General features: G+C 36.4%; 1 protein-coding gene across 3 annotated transcripts in view; it reads right to left on the reverse strand.

The window, feature by feature from the left end:
- The window catches only part of Cad87A (cadherin 87A), a 672,761-nt gene that overhangs the window by 269,556 nt on the left and 377,951 nt on the right, over positions 1-25,254 (reverse strand). For all 3 annotated transcript variants that reach the window (XM_089252829.1, XM_089252827.1, XM_089252828.1), the window contains 2 exons: positions 17,145-17,294; positions 13,958-14,080 (listed from right to left, as the gene is read on the reverse strand). In XM_089252829.1, the coding sequence (XP_089108955.1) occupies positions 13,958-14,080; positions 17,145-17,294 (273 nt within the window). The remainder of the gene's footprint in view (positions 1-13,957; positions 14,081-17,144; positions 17,295-25,254) is intronic.

Raw genomic sequence — 25,254 nt, forward strand, 5'->3', positions numbered from 1 at the left:
GGGGGGGGGAAGTTTACTGGCGCAGTCGGCAGGATAGGATCAACGACTCAAAATTGTGAGCTGAATTAGAAGAAGAGTGTGCTAGCCACGGTGGAACCACCCCGCTTCATATAGAAGGATAGCAGCAGCGTCGAGCTCCCATGCTGTATTTTTTTTTTGTGAAGTCAATTCGACTACAGTGCTGAGAGGGGCAATCCTGCCAAGGGAAGAGAAGCAAGTATTGTGCGGCGGTATCAAGACTATAAATAAAGATGGCGTATTTGGCAAAAGGAAGATCTGGAGACCATGGCCGCCAACTTGAGGGTAGAAGTCCGACTGGAATTCAACTTAATGCAATTAATGAGTACCATACAGGAAAGTGTACAACAAAGCGACATGCAGAGAGATGCTGAAAACAATCATAGGCAATAGGAAAGAGAGAGAAGAGATGAAGGAACAGCGTAGAGATAAAGAGATGGAGGAGCGGCGTAGAGAAAAGGAGATGGAACATGAACTTGAAAGACTGAGGATCAAGACAGGAGTCAGAAAGGAGGAGGATAATCAGGCTGGGTGAGGCAGAACCCCCAGCCGGGATTTCCAGAACATGATGCAAAAGTTCAGGATGGAAGACATAAGTCTGTACCTGCTGCTGTTCGAGCAGCAAGTTCATCGTGTGGCCCTGGCACGGGAAGATTGGTTAGCTGAGCTCTTGGGACTTCTCCCCTACGAGATGAACCAGTTAATTGCCCGCAAGCCGGAAGAGCAAGTACAGGACAATAATCAAGTTAAAGAATTATTATTGTGGAGATTCAAATTCACCCCAGAGAAGTTCCGTCAGATGTTTTCTTCGAGCCACAAGAATCAAAAGGGCATCTGGAGAGACTTCTACCACGAACTGTGTACCTACTTGGATGGATGGACGACGGTTTTGGGGGGTCATGATGTTTGAGCAACTAAGAGATACTTCTACCACGAACTGTGTACCTACTTGGATGGATGGACGGCGGTTTTGGGGGGTCATGATGTTTGAGCAACTAAGAGATTTAATCATCACCGATCAAATGAAAAAATGCACCCCAGCAGATTTTAAAGAACATTATCTGAACGAATGGAGTGATATGATGTCTCCAAGTGAGCTATCGGAGAAACTAGATAAGTTCAATGATGTGAAGAGGACTCTAAAGACACCCTTCCCTAGTGACAGAAAGAGAACCCCAAGACCGGTACATCAAAATCCGAGATGGAAAGCCAGTGGAAGCTGCTTCAAGGCGAGTCCTTCCCACCTAAGGAGACGATGGGTTCGAATACCAGAGAGACAGCCATGGTCACTTGCTATGCATATGGGGCAGAAGGCCATATAGCAAGGTTTTATCCTGCAAGAGGTCAGCAGGAGCCATTGATCCGGGTCCAGGTAACCACAGGTACGCGTACATGTTTTAGCATGCACCAAAAATTTACATTTAGACATAATGTAAGATGTACACATAAAAAATGTATACACATGTTTAAATGAGATATTTTGAGGTTGTAGAAAAAGGAAATTCAATTTTCCCTATTTTGCATAAAAAGCTCTGGGTTTGTAGAAAAACCAGCCCAGGCTGGGATTATTTTTAAAAACCTGGGTTTTTTTAAAACTTTGCCTCCAGTAGTTTGACGTTTTACTAAAACATGTTAGTAAATAGTGATGTTTTAATAATTTTTTTTTCCCCTACATCAGAATATCCAATAAGTAGAACTGTTGATAACTTGCAGTGAAATACAGGTCAGTTGCTGCACATTTGACTTTAAGATATTTGACTAATGTAGGTCAGTGAAATTTTTGAACCCGCACAAAATAGGTGAAGAAAGAAAAATTGTGTAATGCATTTGGTTACTGCAGGGCTCCCACTTAAATTAGAAAAAGTAGGAAAAAGCATGACTAAAAAGTAGGATGAGGTGGGTTCCCCCTAGACAATATAATCATAGCATAATTTAAAAAAAATCCCTAGGACAAAAAAATTTTTATTTAAAATTTTTTTCAAATTTTTATTCTTTTTTTTAGTGTCCTAGTGACCTTTAGTGTCCTTTTTTTTATAGGATTGACTCAAGCCAAAGCAATATGACAGAAATGAAGGTTACAAAAACAATTTTTTACAAAAACAGTGTACTACAAACCACAGATCTTTTGTCTCTCCTCAGAATATATATATATATATATATATATTTTTTTTTTTTAGTCTTCCAACGTGCTTCAACTCTCTATGAAAATGCACAGCAAATTATAAAAACATGAACATTTTTTAAGAATGATGCTCTTTAAAATTTATAAATTATGAAGTCCAATGTAAATAATTATAGGTGAACCAGATGGCTTTACTGTGTTGTCCATCATTTTCTTTTACACACTGGTATTGAACAGTAAAATGTAATCATTTTTGAAAAATGAAACACTTTCATTTCTAGCTCTTTGCTGAGCATTGTAAATATTGTTTATGCCTCTGCATGCCCTAAAAATACAGAAGACAATTGAATGCTATTGGGTAGCATCAGAATCACTAAATGATGCTACCCAATAGCATTCAATTGTCTTCTGAATAGGCCTATATATCCAACTGCTTTGTAATGCAAACTGTTGTTTCACCAATACACAAAATGTGGACTATAATTTTCAATGATGAATGTTAGTTACTGTCCAAGACCATGAAGTAGTAAATATAAAATTATTTTTTCCATCCAGACTGAAGTTTTTAATGACTACTCTACTTATTGAACCCTCAAACCAAACAAAATAAAAATTAATAAACCAAATGGTTCACATATACCCTTCAAATAACCTTGAAAGCGATAAAATTTCTGCTTTGACAGAATCATTAATTTCAATCTACAACATTTGTAATACAGTGGAATCTTGATGATTCAACACGCGGATAACTCGACATCTATTAATTATCTGAAGATGAACTCGAAACGATACGACGATGGACATCCTGATAGCAGGAGGAAATCGGCACCGAAACGATTCCAGTATAGGCAAGAAATGTCCAATCAATCGGACTGGCAGTTGTTTTCGTGTTCATTTGCCAAGGGAATCAACAGAGCTCCGAACCGGCAGCCAAACACCGAGAAAGCCAGAAGACAACCGGCTAAGTCTTCGACTGCCAACAACGGTGTGCTCAGGACCAAGGGCAGGAAAAGGTCACCCTTCGCTTATACTAGTGGCGACCACCACCCCATGAACTCTTGGGTGAACAAACATTATGTAATGATTGAAAATGATAAAATCTATTCAATTTATTTAATTAACAAAAACAAATCACAAAAATCACTACATACGCATGGAACGGACATACACACGCGCAACAACATGTGACACCCCCAACCAAAAACACTGAGCGTCATCTCCTGACGGCTTTGACTTCTCTACCAACCACAAGGAAAAATATGTATAATATCCGGACTGCTTTGACCGATTCCCCACAGGTAGTCCCCCACCAGCGATAGCGAGAGAACTACTTGTAGGACAACCTGAATCTGACCCGTCTACCTGAGCGGGTGGTCATGAAAGGTTGGTCCTCGTCACTGGAGGTCTGTTGATCTTTTGAAGTTATTGTTGCTTGCTGATGCTTTGAACTTGTGGTTGCTTGCTGATGCTGTGAAATTGTTGTTGCTTGTTGTGAAGTTGTTGTTGTTTGCTGATCATTAGAAGTTGCCTGCTGATGCTTTGAAGTTGCCTGCTGATGCTTTGAAGTTGTTCTTGCTTATTGATTGTTGGAAGGCTAATGGGCATTGGAGGGCAGGTCATCACCGCAGATGTAAGCTGGTTCGACTCTGTCTATGTTTAAAGATAGTGGTCGACCTTTTATTAGTATTTGGAAGACCTTTTCTGATCTCAGCACCTGGTAAAGTTCTAGGCCTTTCTTCACTCTGTCAGTGTGGAGGAAGACACATGAGCAAGACAGATGGTCCTTGCTGACAAAACAATGTTTTCCGCAGCGAACAGTCTGTCTTGGGCTTAAATTTTCCATGGTAGTCTTTAACTGATCAATGAAGCTTGATGGATCTGGGTGATGATGACTAGGTACGAAAAACTCTCCTGGAAGTTGTATAGTTGCACCATTTCCGCAGTTGTAGCTTGCAAGTCCTCCTTCCAGGCAGCTCGAAAACCCAATAGAATCGTAGGAAGTACTGTTACCCAGCGGTTAGTTGCATGAGTCTTGATACAGACTCTTCAGGTCTCGATGGAAGCGTTCTACTTGACCATTTGCTTGTGGATGGTATGATGTGGTCCTCTGGCGATTGGTTTCCAAGAACTTGGTCAGAGCCTTGAACAAAAAGGACTCAAACTGAACACCTTGATCTGAGGTGATCAAAAGGTTAGGTGAACCGAACTGAGCAACCCATCCAGCATGGAAAACCAAACCTTGGCCACAGTGTCAGCAGAGCTATCCGGCATAAGGAAGGCTTCAGGCCATTTAGAGAAGCGATCCACACTGGTGAGGTAATATGTGTAGCCTTCTGATGGAGGCAAAGGGCCTACGATATCAATGTGGACGTGTTCGAATCTGGCATCAAGTGGTGAAAATTCCCCATGTGGGCTCTTCGTATGCCGACTCACTTTAGACTTCTGGCAGTTAATGCATGTACGTGCCCAGTGGCGTAGCCAAGGGGGGGGGGAGCAGAGGGAGCGATTGCTCCCCCAATCAAAATTTTGCCTACATTGGCGCCTATTTTTCTAAATGACTTTTGATCTTTAAAAAAAAATTTGAAAAATATTCACTTTTTCATTTTCTACCTTCCCTGATGAGTAAAAAAAAATAAATCTACATTTGCGCCTCTTGTGTGCAGTTTCATAGTGTGATTGGATTCATATTAATCCTTAAGAGAAGGAAAAAAAGAAAGTGGAGGTTTTCATTTGGAAGCATGTTGATATCGGCCTCTGTTCCCCACCTTTATTAAAGGGCAGAATCTTGCCCGCTTGTAGCTCTAACTTTTTCCTCTTGCTATTGGTCGTTCTCGGTAGAGCTCCTTTCATAGGTATGAGGATATGGAGTTCGCGAAATACTCATTGTGTTCTGAAGGGCCACCAAGAGCATTGACTAAGGCACCTTTTGAATAAATTAGGCACGGGAACCTATTGTGGACAGACCACTGAACCTATGAAGTAATGGGTAGGGTTCAAGCCATTGAACCCCACTAGTGGCACAGTGGTGGTTGACTGAAGAGAGTCTTTTTTTTAATTTCTAGGTATGAATGCTAACCGATCTTTCGTTTGGAAAGCCTTCCCGCAGAGAGCAGGCAAGCTTTCACCGTGGTATTTGCATAACATGAAACTTCAGGCATCGGCCAGTTTTACTTCTAATATGGAAGGCAGATGGCAAACGTTCTCGAACTAAAACCATGCATAACTATGATATCATATATGTTATGGTCATGCATAATATAAAAAAACTTTCCGGCATGCATTAATTTGTTAGAAATTCCATAATGTCTTGGAAGTACATGCACGATTGAGTAGTAGTAGTGTATAAGTGATATGTGCTTACGATAACAGTGTAACATGATGAAAACAATTAAATGGAAGCATGAAGATTTCTCTGTACTTTCATAACTTATGATAATTTTAGGGAGAGAAAAAATATTTCTTCCTTTATATTTTATTCTCCTATTATTTTTTATATTTTCATCTGAATTTTTTTCAAACTACCTTTTAGGGTGACTTCCCAGTTTTTTTTGCTGTTTGCATTTGTATAAGTGTGCAAAACACAAAATGGAATTTAAAATTAATTAAAAATTAAAATACATTAATCAATTGAAAGGTAATTAATTTAATTTGAAAAATAACATCAACTGAAAACAAAATAAATTTGATTTTTTTTAAATTGGGAAATTTAAAGTTCTTTCCACTAATGCATAATTTTAAGTTTGCCCCTTAAGCACGAACAAAAAAAAATGGCGCCTTTCACAATTTCACTCCCCCACGGATCAAAACCTGGCTACGCCACTGTACATGCCCAAGTGGTCAAGTCAGCCTTCAGTGCGGCCACATGAAACACTCTTGAACTAGCTTCACAGAGGCCTTTACTCCAGGATGTGACAGTCAGTTAGTTACTGTCCAAGACCATGAAGTAGTAAATACAAAATTATTTTTTCCATCCAGACTGAAGTTTTTAATGACTACTCTACTTGTTGAACCCTCAAACCAAACAAAATAAAAATTAATAAACCAAATGGTTCACATATACCCTTCAAACAACCTTGAAAGCGATAAAATTTCTGCTTTGACAGAATCATTAATTTCAATCTACAACATTTGTAATACAGTGGAATCTTGATGACTCAACACGCGGATAACTCGACATCTATTATTCCCTTGGTTGCCCCAGTACTAATTTCAATGAAGGGGAAACTCTTTAACTCCACACATGTTTGGCTTAATTTTTTTTACTTTACTCCAGGATGTGACAGTCCATGCAAGGCAGTAAAGATGTCTCTACACATCGAGGATGGAACCAGTGGTTGAATGCGTCCTGTAGAAACGTCACAGTACAGCTGAAGCTTTGATTCATCAACAGGAAGAGAGTGGATTGTCAAGGAAGTAGATGAAGGATTGGCGAGTAGTTGCTGAATGTCTTCATCTTTGAGTTGTTCCTCTGCCATTTGTTTGAAGTCTGTGGGAGATAGTGTATTAATCTATGGTATGTGCACTCTTGATAGTGCATCAGCCACTACATTGTCTGTGCCCTTGAGATACCTGATGTCAGTAGTAAATTGGCTAATGTAGTCCAAGTACCTCAGTTGCCGCGGAGAGCATTTGTCTCCTTTTTGTGTAAATGCATAGGAAAGCGATCGGTGATCATTGAAAAGCACAAAACAGTGACCTTCCACCATATGGCGGAAATATTTGATTGCCATGTACGCTGCCAACAGTTCTCTATCATATGCACTGTACTTTCGCTGGGCTGGAGATAACGTCTTGGAGTAAAATGCCAATGGTTGCCAATCTTTTCCTACCTGTTGCTGAAGTGCAGCTCCCACAGCGGTGTCAGATGCATCAACCACAATAGCTAAGGCAGCTGTAGGTGACTGATGGTATAACCTGGTTGCTTCAGCTAGGCCATCCTTACATGTTTGGAATGCTTTGGTGGACTCGTCTGACCATTCGATAGGCCTTTTATCATTCTTTGTGGCACCCTTCAAGTAATTTTTCAGCACTGCTTGAGATTGTGCAGCATGAAGAATGAAACGCCTATAGAAATTATTGATGGCCAGAAATCGACGCAGTTCCTTCAATGTGTCTGGTTCAGGAAAGTTTATGATTGCTGAGACTTCGTCAGGAAGAGGTAAAATGTCTTTTGAATCTACAATGTGACCTACAATGAACAGGAAACAAATGAGACAGGCTATACACTGGTCATGCTAACCTAGCTAACATCTACACAACTGTGGCTATGCAGATTTGTCGCACCTATTTCTCGTGTGTGTGGAGAAGATGAAATTCCAATCTAGTATGTGGGACGATGTCCCACCTTCTCTATCCCAAGAATTAACTACTGCGGTGATCATCAGGCGACACTAAGTGAAGTTGTAAATGCTGCCTGCAACTACAACCTGGTAAATTTTTTTAATTACATGAAACACCTGAATTCCTGGTGAGTATCAATTCTTTGTTCTAACTTGAACTCTCATGCATTATTATTCAATAACTTCATGTTGAGTTCTCTGCCATATCTCTTGGATACCTCCCCTGCTCCTTTTCTAAAAAGGTATCGCAGACAGGTGAAGCCTCAAATATTTTTGATATGGCCTTTATCGGTTGCGGTTTTCCATAATCTCCCACATACTGGGATTCAATGTAATGGTGCAGTAAGAGCACCAGTTTTCTCGATAACAGTTTCAAATTACTGGTGAAACATTGGATATCCGAGGTGAGGGTGAGGATAGTGTGTTGTTAGTGAATTGTACGTAAGATATGTTTGATCAACATGTCATGGTATTGTTTGCATGCACTGTGTTCCTGACTTAGAATAAGACTAAATTTGGTGCTTGTGAAAATATAGTTATTCATATTTGTTAATTTTTGAATTATGAAAATTGCATTCAAAAAATTTATAATTTAAAAAAATTTCAAAATTCATTTATTCAAATGTGTCTTAATAAAAGAAAATTTTTGAAAAAATAATTAAGGAAATTTGAAAAATTATTTACTGAATTAATTGACAGATGAATGAAGTCATGAAAAAAACAATATTGCTTTTATGAAGACTCTTTTTGTTCATTTTTAAAATACATTAATACTTGCTGGGGTCAAAATGATCCCATGATGTCAGATACGCACAAAATTTTTACAACACCAGTTAAGGGTTAAAGGGATTTTTTTATATTTTACTGATCAGTACCAGTGTAATCATTTTTGACAAATGAAGCACTTTCATTTCTAGCTCTTTGCTGAGCATTGCAAATATTGTTTATGCCTCTGCATGCCCTAAAAATACAGAGGACAATTGAATGCTATTGGGTATCATCAGAATCACTAGATGTAGAATAGGCCCATGTATCCAACTGCTTTGTAATGCAAACTGTTGCTTCACCAATACACAAAATATGCACCATAATTCCAAGACTCCAAAACCATGTAGTAAATGCAAAATTATTTTTTCCATCCAGACAGAAGTTTTCAAAGACTACTCTACTTTTTAACCATCAAATTAAGCAAATGAAAAATTGATAAACCAAAAATGATTCACATACACCCCCAAATAACTTGGAAAACGAAACAATTTCTGATTTGGCAGAATCATTAGTTGTAATCTACAATATTTGGCAATATATCGAGGATTTACTGCTCAATTAAAAACCAGTTACACGAATTTTGTTCATAAGATTTGGTTTGATGAAAAGTAGGACAAAACCAAGAAAGTAGGCCAAAAATAGGACATTTTACCAAAAAATAGGAAAGTTGAAGCCCCATAGCTGAAAATAGCAATTGAAGGGGTTTTTTTCATTGTTCTGCAAATGAGCAGCAATTTGTATAGTTTAACCCTATTTTATACGTTGTCAGAAGCCTGAGGAGGGGGCCTCAAGCTAATTCTATTTGTGGCCCCTAAGAAATCAACTTGTGGGGAGGAATTTAAGAACTTCAGTGTTTTTGTAGCAAAAGACCAGAAATTGTAGCAAAATGTAGCAGACGTCGGACTTCAAGGCATGGCGCCACAAAAAAATGTTTACATCCTACATGCCCTGACGACCTGTACGAATGCACTTTCATTTGCACTTATGCGGTCTGACGTCCTTTACGATAGACCTACAGGGGTCCCTTCTAAGTTCTGTCACGATCCGAAACATTTTTCCATGTACGTATTAAGAACAGGAAATCTGTCATCTCTATCGACTGAATGAAACCGGCCTATCTCCTCAACCGCCAATACCTGGACGGGCCAGAAATCGAAGTTCCATCAACACCAGAGCAGCAGATGATGACTATTCCAACCACCTGACACGTGACGTTTTCATCCACTACTACGTCAACTCAACGTACCCATTCCGGCAGAATAGTCAGAGCTCGAATAGACTGAATTACTCAACGATGTGACTCCGTCACTTAGGGGAGGGGTACTGTGGTGATAGCGTCCACCACTGGATGGCGCTGTCCATATAATAAGGAAAAGAATGCGCCTGCACCATGGAGGAACTGGACTTGCGTTTGCCACTCAAACCAGACTTCATGCGGTCAGCTCATATCAAATTTCCAGTCCAATGACAATGAATTATAGCAGAGTAATATCAGTGGACAACATGTTTATTTCTTGGATAAAGCGCACAAGTTAAGCCAGATAATATAGATTAAAATAATAAATGCTAATAAAAATAACCAGGCTATATTCTACTGAACCTCCTACCTCTCCAATACATGATCAACCACTGATCTATGGATATACTATATAAAAGGGAATTTTCCCAGAATCCCACTAGGCTTACTCTGATTGGAGCACAATAAGTTATATCACATAATTGCTAATTTACATATACTGATGACACTTTCTAAAAATGTATATATACCAATTATCTCTTCAAATAAACTCAAATTAAACAAATATTATCTCTAACTTGATAATTACACAAATTATAAACTTAAATATAATATATACTTCATTTGAGCAAAAATACATAAATATATAATTCTTTCAATCTAACATATAATAAATGTTTAATTACAAGGTACAGTTCAAAGTTAAGGAGCAATAAGTAATGAAATGAAAACAATTGAAAAAATGACAAATTTATAAATGGTTTCAAAAATTTCCATGATTATTTTTCTACATAATCACCATGTTGTTGTTCCAAACACTTTTGATATCGTGAAACAAGCTTCTTCACACCTTCTGCACAAAATTCTGTCGCCTGGGATTTCAGCCAGTTTGGCAGTGTAATTTTCAATTGCTCACTTTTCTCAAAACTTGTAGAAACAAGCCAATTTTTGAGATGTCGGAAAAGATGGTAGTAACTGGGGGCGAGATCAGGACTATAGAGGGGGGGGGGGGGGAATGATAAAAAATCTCTCATCTGAATTGTTTACGTAGTGCATGCAGCCATGCATTATCATGAAGGAGAACAATTCCTGAGCTTAACATTCCCAGTCATCTGTTTTGAATGGCACAGCACAGTTTAGAAAGCTTGCACAATAGACATATGATGTAATGGTTGTTCCAGGTTCCATAAAACAAAATCAATCAAAAGCACACCCGTTTGGTCCCAGAATACAGTTGCCATGATTTTCCTTTGAGACTGGATTTGTTTGAATTTTCTCGGTTTAGGTGAATCGGAATGACGCCACAACATGGATTGTTGTTTCATCGCAGCATTGACGCATGAAATCCCCATTTCATCACCAGCGAAGACATGGGAAAATAATGCTGCCCAAATTCACCGTCAATTGACAGTGAATTTGAGCCACATTTTGTCCTCTTGCGTTTAGAAATCTAATCACTGATCAAATTTCACAACTAGCAGGATTTATTATTACAGCACTCATTTTAACACACTGTCTTGCGAAGGCAGACAATAATCAAATGAAGGCAATATGGCGGTTACATTCCCACCAAACCAAGTAATGCTACTACGTATGTGAGAATCAATCGGTATAGCTATTTTTTTTTATATGTGATTGGCCCTTAATTTTAAACCGTGTCTCGTATGTTTGAATTGTGAAGGAAGTGTTGCTTCATTCTTTCTTTAAACAGAGACCCCTAGCTTTTGCAAGCCACATGCTCAATTCTACAGAACAGAATTATTCTATTTCAGAGCAGGAAGGTTCAGCCATGGTGTAGGTTTGTCATAAGTTCAGAGGTTGGTTCTCAGGAGGAACAGTTCTCACTGTGACAGTTGTGACTGACTACAAGGCTGTGGTGTGGTTTTTTGATGCTAAGAACCTTAAGGGTAGGCTCAGCTGTTACAGAACTACCCTGTTGTTTTTGGATAATGTCAAAATTCAACCGTGCAGGTTCCCGATGCATTGTCAAGAGTGCCTTCTTTGGCAAGTAGAGGTAGATTCTGAAGATAACATTGATAACAAGTTGTACCTGTTTTCCTTCTTAAAAGTCTTGGAGGTGGTTACCAAACAGAGACTGGAATACACAGGCATCATAAAATATTTTGGAGAAAAAATTTTGGAAAGAGGGTCATTGACCATAAGTTAGAGAAATATTATTCTTTTAAGTTAGGCAAATTGTATTATTCACATAAGAATAAGAAACTATTAGTCATTCCGTATGCTTGTAGGAAAAATATTTCTCATGGAAATACATAATCGCCCTATGTCTGGCCATAAAGGAGTGGGTAAAACATATCAAAGGTGCTTGAAAAGAGCCTATTGTCCCGGCATCAGATAAGATGTCAAAAAATATGTGTTAAGCTGTCCAATTTGTCAGACATGAAAATATGACAAAAAAAAATGGGGTGCTATGATATCCTCGACAGTCAATTTCCCAGGAGAAATAGTGGGGGTAGATACTATTGGTCCCTTTCCTATTTCTTCTAGAGGAAATGTACATCTCTTGATCATAGTTGACTATTACTCTAAATGGGTCAAAGTGTTTCCCCTTTGTAGAATAGTAGCATTGGTCATTGCAAAAACATTTGTTTGAGTATTGTGCTAGGTTTGGGTTCCCAGAAAATCTTGTCTCTGACAATGGTTCTTGTTTCATTTCAAATTTGGTAAAAGAAACTTGTAATGTTCTAAAAATAAAATCAAAGATATATAACCCCATATCATCTACAGTCTAATTTGACTGAGAGAATAAACAAGACTTCGAAGCAAATGATTTCTTGTTATATTTCTGATAACCATCGCACTTGGGATAAGAATTTGTCCTTCTTTGGTTTGGCCTCGTGGTCTGTTCCCTCAGAGACCATGGGTATCTATCTGTCTAAATCAGCGTTTCCCAAAGTGGGCGATGGAAAGGTCCAAGGGGGCGATAGAAGCCATGGGTATAACATAGGATCCTATGGGTTCGCTTGAGAGGGGGGGGGGGCGATGAGGGAAAAATTTCTCTGAAGAAGGGAGCAATGAAACAAAAAGTTTGGGAAACTATGGTCTGAATTGTTTCTTGGTCGTGAGCTTGCCGTGCCATTCGATTGGGCCTTGGATCTTCCAATTTGGGAAAGAGCCAATATTCCAGATACTTTGGTTCAACAGGACAAAGAAAGGGTAAGGAAGCAACACCGAAGACAAAGATATTACTATGACAAAAGTAGAGTGCAACATGAGTTGGTGATCAAGTATTACTTTGTATCTATTATATGTACACTGCCCCAGGAAATGTTATGGGTAAACTTAAACTGAAGTGGGAAGGTCCCATCTTAGTGCAGAAAAAAATTTCTCCCATAGTTTATTTAATTCAAAATCAAAATTGTAAAATCATTGGCAAATATAATGCTTGTGACCTTAAAGCATTTGTTGTCAATGGGGAGAGTAGAGAGGTTAGTCATAAATTCTAATCAAGAATGTTATTATGGTCCTGATGGCACTAAATTTTTCATAGCTCTGTGGAAATTCTATAACAAGATACAGACCTTAGAGTTGACAACTTCTGCTTTAATGGCCATAATCCTTAAAGGGAGATATTTATCATGTGGTAGGGAAAAAGTTCAATAAAAAAAAAAAATTCACTGTTCTACCTTGGGTAGACATTTGTATTGCCTGTGTGTTCTACTCTTTGTTTGTGTGGGTTAACTTAATTTTTCTTTTTTTGTGGAGGGAAGTGTAACATGATAAGATCTAGAATTCTTCACAAATTCCACATTTTCATTGTATTTCTAGTTTAGACCCCCCACCCCCAGGGACTGCTCAGCTACTGGAAACCACCCAAGGTACCCACTGGAATTCTGGCTCGGGCCAGCTAAGTTCGCTAAGTCTGGCAGTCGAAGGGTGGGGTCTCCCGGCTGTTTGGCAAGAACAGGACCAGAGGTCAGGGTGCCGATGTCCCGTCTAAATTCCGTTAACATGTGTGTGGGGGGATCCTGGATGTTTGTCCTGTTACCTTCCTCTCCCGATGATAGGGTCCCGAGGATCGCTGCCGTAGATCCAGCAGAGTCATTGCCTAACTCAGTTAAAATGTGATAACATAAAATGTTATAATATAAACTTGCAATATAAACTTAAATTATAAATGTTTTTGCAAATATAGTTATACATGAAAGTGCAATACCCCATAGTTTTACAGGGCTAGCAATCCCGCTTTCCAATTGATTGTTCTGACAGGGGATGCTGGGTAATTTGCTACCATACATCTTCAGTTCATGCTACTCAAACTCAATTTTAAATAAATGTTGTATCAACACAATAAAGAATATACCACCTATAAAGACACATGGCATTAGGTCATATCTATTTATAGTGTATTTCATGATTTTGCATGAGTTTAAGGATCATCATTGCACATAGCAAAGAGGAAATAAGGCTTATAATATCAGAACACAATCTTGATAATGTACACATAATTACCGGAACAGAAGTTGATCTCCTGCTAATTACATCAGCACACTGATCAGTTGCAACAATCTGCAAAGTGATAGTAGGGGTAGTTTCATGATCCAGAGTAGCAGCAGCAGCAACTTTAATCACACCCTAAACACATATGTGTGAAAAATACAAAACAGCAAATGATAATGGTAGAATTAAAAAAGATTTTCTTTTCAAAAATAAATTGTACAATTAATTTGATAATATATAATAAAATTCTGATTACAAAATTTCTTTTATTCTGAAAAATATTTCAAATTTGAAGCATTCAGCAGCAAAAAAAAAAAAAAAAACACAGTACACAAAAATGTTTCTGACACAATATTGCAAGAGAAGTTGTATAGAAGAAACAAAAAGCAAAATTTCCTTGCTGCCAATGTTGTGCCAATTTTGTATATTTTGAATGCAAGTTTTATATTGCTAAGTAAGCCACAGATCTTTTTCCCTTTCCTTTTCTTCTAATGAGAGGGGAGGATGCTCTATATTGAAGGCTCTATATTCAACAAGAGGGTTAGAGAGTCTTTCATGGGCTTGTGCTATGAATTCCACTCTCTTTTATAGTTAGCATCATCTTAACAAATTGGTTGATGCCAAATAAGGGTCCCTAAACTATCAACATTTTTCATTAATAAGCATCCAATTTTTTGTAATTTGGTCTTTCATTGAAATAAAAAGAGCCCCACAAAAGGCCTGGGCCCAGCCCTTTAACTTTTTAAGATGTCCTTACTTGTTGTGATCATATGACATTCAACATACAATCAGGAAGATACTTGAAACTAGATCCCTGTATCATGAATATATGTCTGACTATTCATGATATTCAACTGAAATTTTTACAGAAGTTACTTTATAAAGGCTGTCTCAATTGCTTGCACAGGAGATATCTCTGCAATCGTTGACTTTAGAAGCATACTTTCAATTACAAAAAGTTTTCAACTGAGACGTACAGTTACTTAAAATCTCAAAATTTGTTTGAGGAGTCATATACATGAAAAAAATAAAGAAATTAACTTTTTAATACAGTCCTATGTGCTTACAAACCAATTAGAAAATTGTTACCCTCTCTCTTCTGAGGCCAACAAAAAAAAAACCATGTTTCTAAGCAATATTCACTGCGATATTCAAATTTGAAAAATGGAGAAAATTTGGGAAAAAAAACAGCTCTAGATGCAGAAAACCATTTCACACCGTTTTTTTCCCTCAAATTTTCTCCATTGTGCAAATTAAAATATCACAATGAATATTAAACACGAAATTCAGAATTTTTTTGTTGGCCTGAGAAAAGATAGGGCAAGAACTTTGAGTTTTTGAGCACACGAGGGCTGTATAAAAAGTTAATTAATTTTTTTCATGTATACAACCCTTCAAACAAATTTTGAGGTTTAAAGTGGCTGTACATCATTATGAAAACTTTTTGAAATTGAAAGTATGTTTCAAAAGTCAATGGTTGCAGATATATCCCCAGTGCAAACAATTTGAATCAACCATATGAAATATGTGAGGCTTATAACTTTCATGTATGCATACTTTACAAATTTTGATTAAATGCTCATATTTCATGAAACAAAAATAGTTTTACTCAGGGCAGTAGTAGGCCTTCTTGAGACCCCGGAGCAGACTATTTACCCGGGCTCTTCTTTGATATTATGCAAAATAAACGTAAATGTTTTTACCCCCCCCCCCCCCATTCGGCTCGGAACACTTCCTCAAGAACTCGGCTTTGTACGGGCATGGTTTTATTTCAAATTTTAGTAAATTCTGCACTTTTTATATTGCCAAGTTCTTTGCAATGTAGTTGTGTGTATGACCAGGCCTTTCACTTACACAAAAGACATTTAACAGGCCTCTGGCTTCCAAAGGTTGAGAACCACTGATCTAGAGCAATGTTCCCAAAGTGAGTAATATTGTCTCCTGGGGGCAATAGAAAGATCCAAGGCTTGGTAGAAGCTACGGATATAATATAGGATTCTATGGGTTTGGGGGCAGTGGTTAAAAAAACATTCTGAAGAAACGGGCGCAATGAATCAAACAGTTTGGGAACCTATGATCTACAGTTACGTCCTCTGACAATAGTCATGCCCCCCCCCTCCAATATCCTAGAGCAGAACACCTAGGGGTCAGAATCTTTGGTGAGTCCCAGGAGCAGACTTTTCAAGGGGCCCCTCTATAGGGAATTTAGTGTGAAAAAAAAAATGATGAGAATCATTCTAGGTCCCAGTGCTAGAGCCCTGTTAGTCCCACCCTTGTGAGGGGGTACTACAATAGTAGTCTAGTTACTGTGAAACATTTTTGTCAGTCTACATTTACAATGAACGATCTCTAAGGACAATGATATATTATTGCTTTAGATTTAAAATTTTAAAAATTAAAATATTCAATTAAAAATTAATAAGGTTTTTTTTAAGTTTTCACAGTAAAAACATCATAATCTTGCCTGAAGCAAATATTTCAGGATATAAGAATCAACTGCTTAAAAGAATCAAAATGGCTGAACAAAACGTGATTTATATTTATATATATATTCCAAAAACACAGTTTTGGCACAGTGCACCACAATTGGTGAGGAGTTCCCACCCTTGTAAGAAAGAAAAGTTATTTGTCTTTACAACATGGTATGGAACTTGGGTCCTCTTGCATACTGGGCAAAAATGCAAACCAATACACCAGAAATATAACTAATCTCGCCTAGCAAACACGCATAAATAGCATGATGTGCTACGTTGACATGTTGCAGCCTCCCTTCAACTTCAGCAAATATGCCCAAGTTTAGTGTACTTGCCCAGTTGCAAGAGTACTGAGGTTTGATTCCCAATGGAGAACAGATAACTCTTCTTTTCTTAAGTTCATCTTGGCACTAATATCCAGAAAATCTTTCTTTGATATGTTATAGTCTGGAAAAGTAACATCTTTTTCACAATATTTTAACTGTTTTCTCATCTAAGCTCACAGATCCTCTTCCCTGAAACCTCTCCAAGGACCTTATTGTGGTTTGTCAATCCCTAAATAAGAACAACTGTTATAGAAAATATTGGTATTGTTCAGTGGCAGCTCATTCAATTTGCTTATCTTTTATTAATTGTGATGTTAGAACAATATATTCGAATTTATTGATGTAGCACTTTTATATAAATTTACTACAAATTGTGTTAAAACTATTTTTGAATGATACCATTTCATCTATGTAGAAATCTTGTTTCTTCTCTCCTAGAAGCAAATAAATAACTTTTCCCGATAATCCAGCATCTGCATCTTCAGCTTTTACTTGAGTCACAACAGTACCCTGAGGAGAATTTTCTTTCACTGTAGCATGATAGAAATCCTAAAACCATAAAATATCATGGATAGATTATGAAGATTAGAATTATTAGATTATAAAGCATTAATAATTAAAATTTGAAAAGTGAAAATACCAATAAACATAAATGAACACTAAATTCATTATAGATGGGGGAAGGGGAGTTTCAAAGGGTTCAACTATGAATGCAGCAACTAGTAATAAGCAATAACAAGTAACAAATCTCAACAACAAACACTGTATCAGTGTAAATGTTAGAAATAACTAATCCTATACTATGGAAAAAACATTTTATTTCATATCACAGAGCCCTCTAGTGATCAAACAAATCCAAATTGTTTCTTTCATTTTGATTGTCAGTTTCTAAGTTTTTATACTTTATTATTTTAATGAGGTAACAGACTGTTTTCATACATTTTTTTTTTCACAACTTCCCATATACACAACATTCCTATATACACATCATCTTTATGGATGATTTTCCTGAAACAAGAAATTGACTACTGGGAATGTATGCAAACGATGTGATAGTAATGATAATGAACAGAATTACAAGATGAAATACACAAGATTGAGAGATGGAATCATTTCAACAGAGCCAAACTAAATCCAGAAAAATGTGAATTTGTTTGGTTCACTACCAGGAAATTATCAACTAATACATCTATAAAGATCAATGAACAATATATCCAAAAGAGGGTATTAAATACCTGGGAGTACATGTGGATAATAGACTGAATTTTAGAAAAAAAATATCAAACAGGATAGTGAATGCAACAATAAATATCAATCAAATTGCAAAATTTTGCAATTCCAGGACAACACTAAATCTAAAAAATAAGATAATGATGTATACTCAATTTATTTGACCATCTATTCTGTATGCAGCATATGCATGCAAAGGGAACATGTATACATTACAGGTATTTCAAAACAAAACACTAAGAAGATTCACAGGAGCCCCAAGATACTTTAAAGTTACAGATTTACATAGAGAACTTGACAAAGTCAATCTAAAAATATGTAAAAAGACCAAAAAATTTCTATGATAAATAGCAAAACTCAGGAATTGACCATTTTCAAAATATTGTGGCGCATAATCATGAAGAGCGATTACGACATCTTAGGCAAAAAAATGTACTGACGATACAGTATAGAAATGAATTCTAAAAATCAGTAAGCAAGGTAAGTATAAGACAAATAACTGATAAAACCACAGAGAGAATAAAGATATTTTACCTTTGAACAAAAATGAGTTATTGGAAAATTTGGAATTACAGTTTTCATTGGACAAATTTACCCCCAACATTATATGACATCTGGGTGGTGTCTTCAAGAGAATGGTTTTTTAAACTGAACTTTTTATATTTCTCTTATGAGTACAAAAAGATATTTTTTTTTATTTGGGTATCCATACACTAACAGGAAATGTTATGGTAAAGAGCATGGTTTTATTCTCTTTGAATAAAGTAAAATGTTATGAAAAGCAGCAAAAAATCACGGCTGCATATCTCATCATATTAGAAATTAACTTCTTGAAAATGGAAAAATTGCAAAATATAGACTTCATTAAGGCAGTTGTGAAATGCATAAATAAACATTTTTATTTTGTGAAATGTAATAGAAAATGTAAATAAGAAATTGATCACTGAAATATTGAATTAATGATTCACCATACTGTTACTTGGAACCTATTTATTGGTATATAATCAATATATATTATAGAAATGAAATATGTACTTAAGATGGAAAAAATAGAATTATATAAGTATTTTTTTAGAAATAAAATAGTTTGCACATCTTGAAATGCATAAATAGGAATTCTAATTTTGGATTAGCAATGGCTAATGTTAATAATATATAGATCATAGAAATTATTTATCATGCAAATAATAGAAAAATTATAATATAATATCACCTGTGTGTGTGTGGAACCTATTTATTCACATATAGTCAATATATACCTTGGATACAGATTATGTACATAAAATGGAAAAAAGGGTTTTTTTCAGAGTAAAAAATGAATATATATGTGAGTTTTTGTTGAAACAAAATATATACAAATACAATGCCACAACAGGCAAAATGCCCAAAACGAGGTGGCTGAGAAAAAGATGCCCATAAAAATATGGATGTCATATATTTCAAAAATATAGCAACCCAATTAAAACTGCAATTAACAAAAATTGTAAACAATATATACACATGATAAAATATTATACAATGCCCATAAAGAATACTCATGGTTGTCTTATTCTAAGTATGTAATTCCTTGAAATGCATAAACAGGCATTCTAATATTGGTTTTACAACGTATAATGTAAATAATATATTGATCATTGAAACTATTTATCATTCAAATAATTAAAAAATGATAATATAATGTCACCTGGAACCTATTTATTTGCATATAGTCAATATACACCTTGGATATAGAATATGTACATAAGATGGAAAAAAATGTTTTTTTCCAGAATGAAAAATGGAAATATGCAAATTTTTTGAAACAAAATAGTTGTACCACCATGAAAAGCATAAATGGGATTTATAATATTTGTTTTTTGCACGTATAATGTAAGTAATATATAGATCATCAAAATAATTTATCATTCAAACAATTGAAAAAATTATAATATACTGTCACATGGAACCTATTTACTCTCATATAGTCAACATGTATATATGTAGATATCGATCAAGAATAGAAAATGTAAAAATTAAATTTTTCTGAACTGGAAAAGCATATACATGGGAATTTATGAAGCAATTTAGTTGTATATTTCTGAAATGCATAGAAGGGCATTAAAAATAATAATGCAAATAATATATGGAACTTCGAAATTATATATTATTCATATAATTGAAAAATGACAACATATTGTCTACTGGAACCTATTTATTGGCATATAATCAATATATATCATAGATTTAGAATATGTACAAAAGATAAAAAAAAAACTTAAATAAAATAAAAAAAGAAAAACAAAACTGCAAATGCAAGAGATAGATTGAAAAGATCAAAAAAAAAAAAGAGAGAGAAGGATTATACAACATTTTTTGGAAGTGAAATTCCATTAGAAAATAATGATATAACAGAATCTACCTGTCATGACTGAGTGTGCAAAAGGCAAAAGGGCATCAATGGTAAAAAACTATTGTAAGCAAGAATTATAATGAAGTAAAATCTAAATCACACCCATTCCTGGGGGAGTCTGCAAATGGCAGAAAAAAACTTTAAAAAAAAAGAAAAGAAACCTTTGATCTGAAATAGACTAAGAATTTTCCCTTAATAGTCTTCATAGTGATCATGACAAATAAAACAGATGTATGACCTTAAATAAATAATTTTGGGTCCAGCATCACAGGTCACTGTTCATGGTCACAACCTCCCAAAGAAAATTTATTTCAGCATAATATGGGAAGGGGGAATCTTTAGAAACCTTTAATAAATCAATAAAAACAACATGAGAGGAAGCATTTATTAAATTTTTTCTGAAGTGATAGAATGGTTTCGAATGGCGGTAGAAGTAATGAGTGAGATTCAATTCAATTGGTGGTTAGCGGGGGAAAGGGGGGGGGCATGTATGATAATTTTTTTTTTCAAAAACTGTCAGGTTATTTCTTGAAGACTATGAAGACTACAAAAACTGAGTTTTTGGCCTTAAGAGCACTTTTCTGCTTCTTTTTCAAGTATTGAAAAAGAATCTTCTTTATAACAAGTATTGTTATAGATGAAAGCAAAGACCTCAATCGCTTTTGTAGGAAGCTATTGAGCAGCTGCTGGAAAGGAGGAGATGTATCATGACTTTGTGCTTGAGCAATGAGTGACTTTTGGGAAAGCATAAATCAAATAGCAAGGGAGAAAGAGGCAGTATTCATTGATTGAGGAATGGTGTAGGAATCAGTTGCATTGAGAGTACACATTTTGAATATAGCAAGTTTGTTTTGTTATCATTTGAAAAAACTCAGAATATATTGCTTGTAGCCACAATCATTCCTTAGAAGTTAGCAGATTTTCTTCAGAAGTGGAATTCAAGAACAGCACTGCAATTGCAGCCGAAGATGTTGCTTCTGGCGAGAGGAAGAAAGAAAGACCTGGAAGTGCTTGTGCAGGAATTGGGAGAGGATCTGTATCCAGATGAAAAGTCGGTTTTCTGTGGTTTCCAACTTTGAGGAACGAATACGAGCCGATCTCCCTATTAAAAAGTCTCACCACAGAGACCAACAGGCCTATTAACAATATATATCTTCAATCATTACACTTCACTCACTTCAGTTCTGAAATAGATAGCAGCACTGAAAAATCAGACATAACACTGGATACGCACTCAGACTGTTAGGTACTCACACTTACACTTCTGGCACAACTCACTATGTAGTAAATTGCCCATAGACGGTGATAGACCTGAGTGGTGCTCAATTTGAAAGAAAAGAGAAAAGGAAAGCTGAACAGTTGCTGACCTGAAAAACCTCATTGTCAAGTCTGAGAAGCAAGAAGACTTGGTGAAGAGACTTCTCAAGCAGATCATTGAAACACGTTGAGAGAAAGAAGCCACGCGACAATGACAGGAACGAGAAGCCCCGCAACAATCACAGGAACGAGAAGTCAAGCAATGACCGGAATGAGAAGTCAAACAACAACAGGAGCAAGAAGCTGTGATAACAGCAGAAATGAGAAACCGAGCAACAATGGCTGGAATGAGAAACCGAGCGACTGGAACGAGAAGCTGAGCAGCAGTATGAACTGGAGCGTCTCTGAATAACATATGCATTGAGAAATGATGATGACAACACAGAAAGCTGTCGCATCGTTTCATATAATTAGAAGACCATACAGAAGGTTGATGCTGATACAGAAGGTTGATGACGATTTCCGATCCTAGGTTGCACATCGATCCTAGATTGTACGCTTCCCGAGGAGTGACGTCATCTTCCTCACATCAATGGACGTGTTTTTCGGCTATGTTGCTGAACTAGTGCGGAAAGGGAAATTCTTCCTACTATGTAAATTAGTCTACATGGCGCTTGGAATGCTTTAACTCGTATAAGAAGGCGTAGTTCCTTCTTGCTTGGCTGCATATGTGTATTGACTCAGCGTGAGCACAGCTGGTGTGCTAGTTCTCCATCCCTAGAAGTGATCTGCCAAGTCATTGCAAAGGTCTCTGAAAATACATAGATAGAACTTCTCTTCTTTGAGAACCACCTCCACCAGAAAGGTGATCCCCAATTGTATATATTCCCCCCACACAATATTTTTGTTTCGTATATTTTCATCAAATCCACCGGAGCGAGTGTGCTCAACCCGATGGCTGGCTTCTAGTCCGAAAGTTATCAAACCCATTTGCTTGCCAATAAGGTGCTAAGCGATATGACTCGCTCCAATGATGGATATTTTATATTTCACAATAAGTTTTTTTTATATCCTGTGTATATAGTATGGCAAGTGTGATAACAGATGAGAGGGCATGTGCCTCCCTCCCATTTACTTTTAAAATATACCTCCATCCCAATATACATACATTCATCCATCTTAACGAAACTCAGAAACTTTTCTTCAACTCCCAACCCCATCTCCTCTGTAATCACCAAATTTGTAAATCGCAACAGCACCCAATTGTCTGGGGAAATATGCTGTAAAAATTTTGTATGTTTCTTTTTCCTTTTTTGACACAAAGTAAAGTGTTCCAGACTCTGCCATGAAGCTGGGCTGGAAGAGATCTAGGCAATGGGATAAGTCCAGTGGCAAAGTCCTGGTATTCATTCATTCAGAAGTGGGTGTGTTTGTGTGTGAACAATTACTCCCTTATTGTATGGTCAATTTTATAAATGAAATACATGTTTTAGCATGCACCAAAAATTTACATTTAGACATAATGTAAGATGTACACATAAAAAATATATACACATGTTTAAATGAGATATGTTGAGGTTTGCCTCCAGTAGTTTGACGTTTTACTAAAACATGTTAGTAAATAGTGATGTTTTAATAATTTTTTTTTCCCCTACATCAGAATATCCAATAAGTAGAACTGTTGATAACTTGCAGTGAAATACAGGTCAGTTGCTGCACATTTGACTTTAAGATATTTGACTAATGTAGGTCAGTGAAATTTTTGAACCCGCACAAAATAGGTGAAGAAAGAAAAATTGTGTAATGCATTTGGTTACTGCAGGGCTCCCACTTAAATTAGAAAAAGTAGGAAAAAGCATGACTAAAAAGTAGGATGAGGTGGGTTCCCCCTAGACAATATAATCATAGCATAATTTAAAAAAAATCCCTAGGACAAAAAAATTTTTATTTAAAATTTTTTTCAAATTTTTATTCTTTTTTTTAGTGTCCTAGTGACCTTTAGTGTCCTTTTTTTTATAGGATTGACTCAAGCCAAAGCAATATGACAGAAATGAAGGTTACAAAAACAATTTTTTACAAAAACAGTGTACTACAAACCACAGATCTTTTGTCTCTCCTCAGAATATATATATATATATATATTTTTTTTTAGTCTTCCAACGTGCTTCAACTCTCTATGAAAATGCACAGCAAATTATAAAAACATGAACATTTTTTAAGAATGATGCTCTTTAAAATTTATAAATTATGAAGTCCAATGTAAATAATTATAGGTGAACCAGATGGCTTTACTGTGTTGTCCATCATTTTCTTTTACACACTGGTATTGAACAGTAAAATGTAATCATTTTTGAAAAATGAAACACTTTCATTTCTAGCTCTTTGCTGAGCATTGTAAATATTGTTTATGCCTCTGCATGCCCTAAAAATACAGAAGACAATTGAATGCTATTGGGTAGCATCAGAATCACTAAATGATGCTACCCAATAGCATTCAATTGTCTTCTGAATAGGCCTATATATCCAACTGCTTTGTAATGCAAACTGTTGTTTCACCAATACACAAAATGTGGACTATAATTTTCAATGATGAATGTTAGTTACTGTCCAAGACCATGAAGTAGTAAATATAAAATTATTTTTTCCATCCAGACTGAAGTTTTTAATGACTACTCTACTTATTGAACCCTCAAACCAAACAAAATAAAAATTAATAAACCAAATGGTTCACATATACCCTTCAAATAACCTTGAAAGCGATAAAATTTCTGCTTTGACAGAATCATTAATTTCAATCTACAACATTTGTAATACAGTGGAATCTTGATGATTCAACACGCGGATAACTCGACATCTATTAATTATCTGAAGATGAACTCGAAACGATACGACGATGGACATCCTGATAGCAGGAGGAAATCGGCACCGAAACGATTCCAGTATAGGCAAGAAATGTCCAATCAATCGGACTGGCAGTTGTTTTCGTGTTCATTTGCCAAGGGAATCAACAGAGCTCCGAACCGGCAGCCAAACACCGAGAAAGCCAGAAGACAACCGGCTAAGTCTTCGACTGCCAACAACGGTGTGCTCAGGACCAAGGGCAGGAAAAGGTCACCCTTCGCTTATACTAGTGGCGACCACCACCCCATGAACTCTTGGGTGAACAAACATTATGTAATGATTGAAAATGATAAAATCTATTCAATTTATTTAATTAACAAAAACAAATCACAAAAATCACTACATACGCATGGAACGGACATACACACGCGCAACAACATGTGACACCCCCAACCAAAAACACTGAGCGTCATCTCCTGACGGCTTTGACTTCTCTACCAACCACAAGGAAAAATATGTATAATATCCGGACTGCTTTGACCGATTCCCCACAGGTAGTCCCCCACCAGCGATAGCGAGAGAACTACTTGTAGGACAACCTGAATCTGACCCGTCTACCTGAGCGGGTGGTCATGAAAGGTTGGTCCTCGTCACTGGAGGTCTGTTGATCTTTTGAAGTTATTGTTGCTTGCTGATGCTTTGAACTTGTGGTTGCTTGCTGATGCTGTGAAATTGTTGTTGCTTGTTGTGAAGTTGTTGTTGTTTGCTGATCATTAGAAGTTGCCTGCTGAT

Source organism: Pholcus phalangioides, unplaced genomic scaffold, assembly GCF_987345545.1.
Source record: "Pholcus phalangioides strain wild (caught in Gottingen) unplaced genomic scaffold, Ppha-v1.0 ptg000031l_1, whole genome shotgun sequence".
NCBI classification, from domain to species: Eukaryota; Metazoa; Arthropoda; class Arachnida; order Araneae; family Pholcidae; genus Pholcus; species Pholcus phalangioides.